The sequence below is a fragment of the Hakea prostrata genome, chromosome 8, assembly GCF_041222555.1.
Source record: "Hakea prostrata isolate BN-2017 chromosome 8, UWA_Hpros_2, whole genome shotgun sequence".
Lineage (NCBI taxonomy): Eukaryota > Viridiplantae > Streptophyta > Magnoliopsida > Proteales > Proteaceae > Hakea > Hakea prostrata.
Window position 1 is genome coordinate 45,556,692 of NC_142607.1, and position 10,307 is coordinate 45,566,998.

A 10,307-nucleotide genomic window follows, 5' to 3' on the forward strand; every position below is an offset into this window, starting at 1 on the left:
AGGAGAAATTCATGGATCGTGAGTTAGTTTTTAAATAGAATTTAACTCTTTATTTCTTAAAACTAGGGATTTAATGATAACCATTTGATTATGATTAAGAATGACATTTGTACCATCATCTATATCGATACGTAATTTTCATTTTAATTTTTGGAAGGGGCTAAATAGTGGTATTTCATACAAAATGAGAAAAATTAGGCAAATATGTAGGCTTTTTTAAATTTTCAAAAATCCGGGGGCCATGGCCCCGGTCCCTACGTGGCGGAGCCACTGCTTGGGAGAGTTGGAGCATTTATTTCTATTCAAATCTGGAAACTCATTGGTTTATGGCCCCCGGTCCCTACGTGGCTCCGCCACTGCTTGGAAGAGTTGGAGCATTTATTTCTATTCAAATCTGGCAACTCACTGGTTTGGGGGTTACCCCACTACTTGCTTCCCTGTAAATGATGATCAGAGGATTTTAAGAGACAGATGATTATAGTTGGAAAAGCGCGCAGATCTGTGAGGCACTGCGAGGCTGTGACACCCATGCGTGAGAAGATGGCTTAGCCTGCCGAGCAGCCCAACGATTACCATTGTTAGTGGCTGACTACAACTGCTACTCATTCAGTGCCTTCGTGTGGCCGTGACTGATTGGCTCCACTTCGAAGTTCCAGACACGCACTGCCAAACAATTGAGTAGAATATGTTTTTTTCTTGAAACATTACTAAATGGATTATTAGGGGTGGTTATGGTGTCTGTGCTGGCTATTGGAGTATAGAATTAGAAGACATTCCATCCTTGTCTTACTGGTTATTCATATGTCGTGAACTGTGCACCCTTTTGCTTTTTCCCTGTTCTTTTGTTATCGTTATTGGGTCATGAGTGCCGTTGGGGTTGGCTAAAGTATGGAGTTCGCCTTTTCACGAACACTTGGAAGATATAGCTGTAAAGACCTTGTAATACACCTTCCACTGACTGAGTTAGCTTGATTTCTTGTTCTTTTTCTCTCTTTCTTTCCAATTCTTTACCAACCCATTTCCTTGACGATTGATGCTGCAAACCCTCTTCGTTTTTCATCCTTGATACGGCTGAATTGTATCTAGTTCTGGGTTAGACCGTTGGGTCATGGCTCCTGCTGGAAAGCTTACTTCGTTCTATGGCGAAGGAAATGATTGGTACTTTCTGCTTTCTTTCATTTCTGATTCTCACAGGATGACTCTTCTTCAGATTGAACTTTGTGAATTCTAATCCTTAAAAGAGGCCAATTTAGAGGAAATTTTAATTATCTATATGGTATGTTTTAGAAACAGCTTAGAATGATTTCTCCTTCTTGTATACCAGGTTTTGTAATGCTACTCTGCCCAGCGATATTGTTATTGAAGTAGAGGGCGTATTCTTTCACCTTCACAAGGTATTTTTTTCTTCTTCACGTCGATTGCCGTTGAGTTTGAAATTGAAGTAGACGAGATCTTCCTTTTATGATACCATTTTGTCTGTAATTATGTTCATGCTTCAACGTGTGGTGCTTGTTAATCTGCGTAAAGCACCGAACTTCTGTTTGTGAATTTGATGGGTTCACACAAAAATTGGCCCATTTTTCTCAAGACATTCGTAAGGAATTCATGATTACTCGATGGAACATTCTCTAGTTGCAGTGTGACAAGTCTGTTTTGTTTAAAGAAATATTTTTCAGTCTCTCATATTAATCCATGGGGGCCTAACTCTATTTTTTGCCTTAATTATTTAGATCCCATTGTTCCACTCATTCTTTTATAATTCAGAGATGAGAAAATCTGAGTTACCATCTAATAATGACTACAAGCTGCAATATCATAGTATATTACAAATTTTTGTTAGTTGCAGAGTCACTTGGACTCTCTACCTAGTTGGTCCCAGTTGTCTGGTTCCCAAAGATACCAGAGTTATCAAAGCATTAAGGATACAAGAGGTGGTGGAGGGGTGCCAAAGGCAGATTATTTTTTCTATTGCTATTACTATTTTTATTTTTATTTTATTTCTCTTGTCTTATAACATTATTTAGTATGTTATGATATATACCTTAAAAAGGAAGTATCTAGTGTACAAGGTTCCCACCATTGTGGGGTTTGAGAAGGATCATAATATAAGCCATCTTTCATTTTTCTCCATTGAAAGGATTTCCATATTGAATCCATGACTACTTGGTCACATGGAGCAATCTTACTGTTGCACCAAGGCTCACCCTCTGCTACAATATATATCTTATATCCTAAAAAATCAACAATAAGCCACACCAAATCATCAAAACTAAAAGACAGCGGAGCTAAAGAAGCAAGCTATTAAAAGTTTGAAGCAATTTAGAACATAGTTTTATGTTGTTCTTGGAAATGATCATTGTCCTTGTATAAATTAAAAAAAAAAAAAGGGAATAAAAGAGTAATAAAACAAATTAAACCAGTATCTTGCACTCAGATGACAGTCACCTAGACCCCAAAAAAACAATTTGGATGCCGTGGTGATGACTGAAAATTCTTTGTTTTTTGGTGGTTTGGAAGAAGAGAGGAGGGGGGGGGGGGGGGGGAACTATGCAACTTCTTGACAACTATGAAAGATACAGAGTTCACGTTCCTTGGTGGAACTGGTTGGATGGTGGGTCCCTCTTGTACATGTTTATGGATTATGGCATGCACGTTAGTCTCCATTCCCACCTTTTTGGATTTCCATTTGCTTCCTGGGATAAGAGTTGTGTTTTCCTGTTTCGGGCCTTTCTGCCCTGTTTAGTTTACAGGAAGATTGATGTTTCCTATTTTTTGTTTAATCTGTTGAATAGTTTTCACTTTTGTGTATGCATATGCGCCTTGCATAAATAGAACAGGTTGAATTCTTTATTTAACCTGTGAACTTGCAACTTTTGCTCCTCTGTGCTTCCCTTTTGTTTAGTGTTGTGCAGACATTGTTAATAATAAGTATGGGCTTTTATGTGGATGTAGCTGACAAGGAGATAATTCCAACAATGTGCCACCACTTAGCCAAATTATTGAACTGCACTTCTTTTGTTATCTTACTTTCTTTGGTTCTTCATTTATCATAATAAAAATCTTGCTTTAGCTTGGATATTTTTTACAAGAGAAGAAAGCATGCTCCCATCCCCCCTTGTTCCTCATTCAAAAAATCTTACATCTAACATAACATTCCTGCGCAGTTTCCAATAATGTTTAGATGTGGGAAAATGGCAAATATATTAGAAGAACCCCAGAATAAGGACAGCAGTACTTTGAATGTCACATTAAGTGAATTTCCAGGTGGGCCAGACACATTCTTGGTTGTGGCCAAATTCTGCTACGGGATCCGGGTGGAGTTGACATCAAAGAATATAGTACTGGTGTATTGTGCGGCAGACTATCTTGAGATGACGGAGGAGTATGGAGAAGATAATTTATTGGCCAAGTCAGAAAGTTTCTTTCACAAGAACATACTTTGTAACTGGAAGGATTGTATTTTGGCTCTTCAGAGTTCTGATCTTGTAGTTCCAAGGGCAGAGAATCTACAAATTGAAAAAAAGTGCCTGAATTCTATATCTATGATGGCCTGTACAGATCCAAATCTGTCTGGATGGCCTATGAATTATGGTAGCTTACAGAGCCCTGGTGGAAGCATCTTATGGAATGGAATAAACACTGGAGCAAGAATCCGGATCTCGGAGTTTGACTGGTGGTTTGAAGATGTCTCTTGCCTCAGTGTGCATTTGTTTGGAAGACTTATTCAAACAATGAATGCAAAAGGGATGAAACCTGAAACTTTAGTGGCTGCAGTTATGTACTATGCAAGAAAATATCTACCAGGGCTTGGCCGGTGGCAGAGTGGGCAAAGTGGAAAACCAAGAACAGTTGCAAGTTTCAACTCGACACCTGTGAGCATTGATCAGAGACTTCTACTGGAAAGCATTGAAAAAATGCTTCCAGAAAAGAAAGGAAAATCATTTTGCCGCTTCTTGTTGGGACTTCTACGTGTTGCAATTATTCTGGATGTTAGTCAACCATGCAAGGACTCTCTAGAGAGGCGAGTGGGGAGGCAACTGGATAAGGCAACTCTTGATAGTCTTCTCATTCCTAGTTATTCGGATGCTGATACTCTTTACAACACTGATTGTGTGGAGCAAATTATTCAACATTTTCTGTCAGGATCGAATATAACATCCTTTTCCCCATCATCATTTGAACAAGAGATGTCCCCCGATTCATCTGAACCATTAAAGAAAGTTGCTAAGTTAATTGATAGCTATATTGCAGAGGTAGCTGCTGATGTGAATTTGACTCCTAAAAAGCTGCAGTCTCTCTTGGAGGCCCTTCCAGAATGTTCAAGGACCTCACATGATGGGCTTTATAGAGCATTGGATATCTATTTCAAGGTTTAAGCTGTCACTCTCCTGAATCAAGGTCATTGGGTGTTAGTTCCTCTTGATGAATAGTTACCAATTTCGCTGATCTTGAGTGCTCCCCAGAACACCCCCCCTCTTAAAAAAAAAAAGGTTCTCATATTTGAGCAAATATATTTGTCCTCATGCATCCTTAACATCTATTTACACTTTCCTATCATTGTTAATGCTAGATTACAGTTTCTAACTGTTCTTTTGATTGAAGTAGTCCTAGCTTGGAGTCACCTGGTAGTTCTAGTTTTTTTTGGATGGATAAATAAATATATTAAAAAACCATGGCCAAAGAGAAATACAAAGAGAAAAGAAAGGGGAAAACAGGGGGGGGGGGGACAACCATTCAAGAGGGCAATTGGAAAGAAGAATTAAGACATCAGGAACTAACAATCAACCTATTCCTTGGAGAGTCAGAACTAAGGGGATGGGGCATAGAAATGAGCCTAGAAGAAACATCAAAATAGATGGCATTCCAAATCAAGCTTCGGGAACGGGATTTGGAAGTCCATCTTCTCATGTTGCACTCCCACCATAAGTGGTGAACAGTAGTAGCAAAGACGAGGTTACCCACATGGTTGCAAATCGTGGAGCCAAAGAACGTTCTTATGATCCACTTCCAATCTTGATCAAAACCAAAAGACCGCCTCAATCTAGGCCAAATAGAAGGAAGGGCTAAACTCCAGATGGATCGGGAGAAGGGATAGGTGAAGAAAAGGTGGTCAAGGTCCTCAATACCGTTCCAACAAAGGATACAATTGGGATTCGCGGGGATGTGGCGACTAATGAGGAAAGCTTGTGTAGGGAGGGCCAAGTTGCGGGTTCTCCAAAGGGTGAAGGAGTGGCGGGGGATGTGGCCTTTGAACCAAACTAGGGGGGCCCAATGGACAGGGGGACAAGGGGATCTAAGGAGGTTCCAAGCAGAGGCGGTAGTGAAGGTTTTGGTATGGGACGAGATCCAAATGGTATGTCGGAAGCAGAGGGAGGTAGGGGGGGATGGAGCTCCAAACTTGTGTGAGACAAAGATGGGGAGAAGGGGACCAAGTGCCATTAGAGATGAAAGAGGAAAGGGGGATGATTTTGGGGATTTGGGAATCATAAACAACCTAGGGACCAAAAATAGAGAACACAATGCCCATCGGATGCTAGGAATCAAGCCAAAAAGAGGTGGAGGAATCGGAGGAGATTTGTATAGAGATTGTAGAAAGGGTAAGGGGTCGAAGAGTTAGAAGTTTTTTCCAAATCAAGAAGAGGTGGAGAGGGTGGGGAAGTCCAGATGGATTCCGCTTTGAGTATATATGAGTAGACCCAAGATACCCAAATGGAATCATGTTTTGAGGGAGTTTTCCAGATGAGTCTAAGGAGACGGGCCAAATTAATATCATAAATCCGGCGGATACCAAGCCCTCCTTCAGAATTAGGCTGGTAGGTGGCAGCCCAACTGATAGGATGGAGGAAACGAGAGGATTTGGTCCTTTCAGAGAAAAGCAGAAAAGAGGGATTCCATGGTATGGATGGTAGATTTGGGGAGGGGGAAGATGCCACACCAATAGAGATAGGAAGATTGAAGGACAAAACTGATGAGAAATACTCCACCGGCAAAAGAGAGAAGTTTGCCTTTCCAGAGTTGGAACTTTTCCTAATGTGATCAAGCATAGCGGAGCAATGGTGACGAGTGAGCCTACCAGGGATAAGGGAAGTCCCAAGTGGGTCAAGGAAAGGCACCAAGCTTGAAGCTGGAGAGCTATAAGAGGGAGGAACGAGTGGAATCAGAGATGCTCAAGAGGAAGATAGTGGATTTCTCAAGATTGACTTTAAGACCAGACAGGGACTCGAGTAGGGGAGAGTGGAGAAAATAGAGGAGATAGAGGGGTGGTCTGCTTTAGAGAAGATCATTAGATCATCAACAAAAGCGAGATGGGTGAGCTTTAGGGCTTTACACTTGGGAATGGGGAAATGAGGAGTTGACCAGTCTTAGATTGGAGGAGGCAGAATAGGACTCCCAGGGCTAGGGTGAAGAGGTAGGGGGAGAGCGGGCACCCTTGACGGATTCCAACACGAGAAGGGAAGTAGCCCGTAGGGAACCATTAGTGATGATGGAGAAATGAGCAAAAGAGATGCAGATATCAATCCAGTGGACAAAGGAAGGAGGGAAACCCATGGCTGAGAGAACCTCACTGATAAAGTCCCAACGGATGCAGTCAAAAGCTTTATTGAGGTCAACCTCAAGGAGAGCGGTTGGGGAGTGGGAGGAGTTATTGAAACCTTTTACAATTTTTGCACATTGGATAATGTTGTCAGAGATACTACGATCGGAGATAAAGGCTGACTAGTTAGGACTTACAAGAGAGGGGTGGAGAAGCTTGATTCAAGTGGCAAGGATTTTGGAGATGAATTTATAGAGGAAATTACAGAGGGAGATGGGACAAAAATCAGAGAGGGAGGAGGCTCCAGGCTTCTTGGGGATAGGGCAGAGAAAAATTTGGTTGATGGAAGCTAGCTAGGAAGGGTTAAGGAAGAAGCTTCAAATAGCATGAACTAGATCATTCTCAATGAAATCCCAAGCAACAAGAAAAAACCCCATACTAAAATCGTCAGGGCCAGGGGCCCGATTGGATTTATGGGAGCGGATGGCAGAAATGATTTCCTCCGAGGAAGGAATGGAGGGAAGAGAGGTTAGGGAGGAAGGATCTACAAACTTATTTAAGGTGGAGGGGGGAAAAGGGGGCCTAGAGGGGAGGGCGGAGGGAGAGAGGAGCCTAGAGAAAAAGGAGATGACTTTAGTCTTAATACTAGGTGGGTTATAAATCTAGGTCCCACTGCTAGTAAGAAGACAGGGAAAGGAGTTGAGATTGAGGCGAGCTTTAAGGGATCGATAATAGGCACTGTTAGCATCCCTAAGCTCAAGCCATTTGATTCTCGATTTCTGGCGAAGGAAGCTTTCTTCTTGGGAGACAAGGGTAGAGAGATTGAGGGAGAGAGAGGAGAGAGATTTTTCTTCCTTAGCTAGGGAGGGACTGAGAGGATCATCTTGGAGGAGGGTTTGAACCCTAAAGAGTTTTTTTGCAAACGAACTGGTCTAATTTTTGTGTCTAAGAAGGCTTTTTGCAAAACAACTTTGATTTGTTTTGTCGTTTTCAAAAACAACAAGCATGTCTCAAAATTAGGCACAAGGAGGGACACTTGAGCCAATTCACACAAAACTTCTAACTCCTTCCTACCTTCGTACAAAAAAAAAAAAAAAATCCCACGATGGCCTGTTAAAACCTCTATCATCTCTCCACCTTGTTCTTTGGCCTTCATACTTTCTCTCTATCTCTCTCTCATCTCTGCAATCTCCTTCTTACAACCCACACACAACTTAAGTTTTCCTCCTGGGTAGCCTTCTTGAGGTAAATTTCTCTCTCTCTAATCTCCTGTCTTCATGTTGTCTGCTCTCTTCAGCAGGTTATGAACTATGGTTTTACTGCAACAAGGAACTGATTTGAATCTTCTATTTGTTAATTCTGCCATGTGTTGTTTGATTAATCGATGCTCTAATTGTTAAGAAGTAGCAGTAATTTGTTCCACAGTCGTTGTCCAACGTTCTCAGCACAAATTTTACCAAATGGTAAAACTGTGCTCAGACCACTGGTCTTTGATGAGAATGCTAGAAAACGATTCTTGGAAAGAACACCATTCTCAGAGAAGACCGTTACCAAACACATACTTCTTCGTTAACAACTCTAATATTGGAAGATGATTAACATCCCTTTGCCATCCATTATGGATTTCTAGGGAAGGAAAATACAGATTCTTCCTATACTAAGTTGTATTTGCAGCCCAAGTTTTTATGCTTGTTGCTTCAATCATTATCTTGGAACCTATGCAGGAACATCCTTGGCTTTCAGAGAATGGTAAGGAGCAACTCTGCAACATAATTGACTACCGGAAGCTCTCAGTCGCTGCCTGTGCGCATGCATCTCAAAATAAGCGGCTACCTCTTAGAGTTATTCTTCAAGTCCTGTTCTTTGAGCAGTTGCGGTTGAGAACAGCCATTGCCAGCTTTCTTCATGTCTCAGACAATGAAGGCGCTACTGCAGGTGCCATTACCACCTCCAGTGAAATGGCTGGGCAAATACGGCAGAGAGATGGATGGTTCACAGTTGTTCGCGAGAATCGGGTATTGAGGGTAGACATGGAACGGATGAGGACCAGGGTTGGGGAGCTTGAACGGGAATGTGTTAGAATAAAGCAAGAAATGCAAAAGGTAGCTCATTCTCGTAGTTCTCTTAGTTCCTCTCATCTATTGGCAAGGAGATTTGGGTGCAAGCTTCTACCTCGGTCACAAGTTGTAGAAGTAGATATTATTGAAAATGCTGGTCGGAGCCCAAGAGTACCAATTGACCAGTCACACCCTCCTCGCTCTTCCAGAAACCGTAGAAGCTTCTCTTTGTTGGGATTGCAGTGCAAAGAATGAATATGTTGTGGGGGAAAATATGGGGCATTACAACACTTGCAGTTGGGCTGACATCATAAAGCAATCAATCATTCCTGCCTTCCACTGATAGTAATCTACTGCCCAGCAGGCAGCATAGTGGACCTTGTCTATGAGTTGCCATTGAAGATGCTCTAAGACAAACTTAAAGGGTGGTCTGACATTGATTTATTGCATTCCTAGAGGATTCATAAAAAAATTCATCTGAAGCCAGAGATTTGATTTGTTCATCCTGGCTTCCCATGTCCCTTTACGTATCTGGCATACAACCTCCCTTTAAAATGTTCTGTTAGAATCATGGGGCAAAATTGTTGAAGTTCAAGCATTGCCACCCACTGGAAAGAGTGCCAGTATTCTTGGATGCTGCTACCTGTGGAAGTTTAGACCTTTGGCCTATCGAATCTCCAGATCTATGAGTTCATATGAACAACAACACTGCTTGGTCACTACTCTCAAGAATACCTCAAGAAGTAATCGCTACATAAATATTCATTTTTGAACGTAGTTCAGCAAGTGTACAGCATTGTAAATGTGTAAAGTTTCAGATACAGTGGGAAGCTATGAAAGGTTTGAACCTTCCTTCACTGAAACTATAATGTGAATGTTCATCTTTTCTCTTCACTTTCCTTACATCTTGGTCAGTGGAATCTGCAAACTCATGATTGCTAGAGCTGATTTATTGCAATTTTCCAGTTTATCCATTTCAGAAGGATGTTATTATTTTACACGAAATACGCATGTTGACTTCTTCCCTTATCTGAGGAACATGATCAATTGCTCAGTTTGGTAGGTATTTTCCTTTCCCCCTCTCTTCAAATGATAGATAAATTTGTGGAAGTAATAACAGCAGGGATGATTATTATCCAAAGTTAGAGGCAGCAGTTGGTACATGGCATTGGTCAAGTGATATAAACCAGCGATATAAGTGCAACAACTCCTATAGTCCCATGTCAATGCTTGTTGATAACTGATATGGCCTTTCCTCTTTTTTTGATTGTTTGGGGCAGCTTGATGGACTGAGAGAGTATCAAGCAGAAAATTGACCTTTTTTTTGGGGTAAATAGCAGAAAATTAACTTGATTGCACAAAACCCTATTAATTGGTTTAAGACCATGGGTTCTGTCATTTATTTGTTAAATAGAAGATGTTTGTCATTCTGAGAGAAAGTGAACTGGATAAACTGGATTTCAATAAATCAGCTCTAGCCTCTAGGAGCCATGAGTTAGCAATTGTCCAGTTTATCCATTTCAGCCTAACCCCCTTTCCTCCAACCCTTTGGGGCGGGGGGGGGGGTTGAAAGGGAGGTTAAGCTCAGGAGGTTGATGAAAAGAAAAGTTCAAACTCAAACTAAAGAAGAACTCAGAATCAGGGATCATTGACTAAGCAATTTGGAATGGAATCTTTAACAGTAGATGTTGTGGTCTGGAACAAATAATACCAAT

General features: G+C 41.3%; 1 protein-coding gene across 1 annotated transcript; it reads left to right on the forward strand.

Annotated features, from left to right (window-relative positions):
• The first annotated feature begins 349 nt into the window (after positions 1-349).
• Positions 350-9,862, forward strand: LOC149008175 (BTB/POZ domain-containing protein At3g44820-like). Its single transcript, XM_089166261.1, has 4 exons — positions 350-1,158; positions 1,325-1,394; positions 3,165-4,370; positions 8,260-9,862. Exons 1-4 carry the CDS (start codon positions 1,109-1,111, stop codon positions 8,845-8,847), a joined length of 1,914 nt encoding a protein of 637 aa, XP_089022387.1. The 5' UTR covers positions 350-1,108; the 3' UTR covers positions 8,848-9,862.
• The last annotated feature ends 445 nt before the right edge of the window (positions 9,863-10,307 follow it).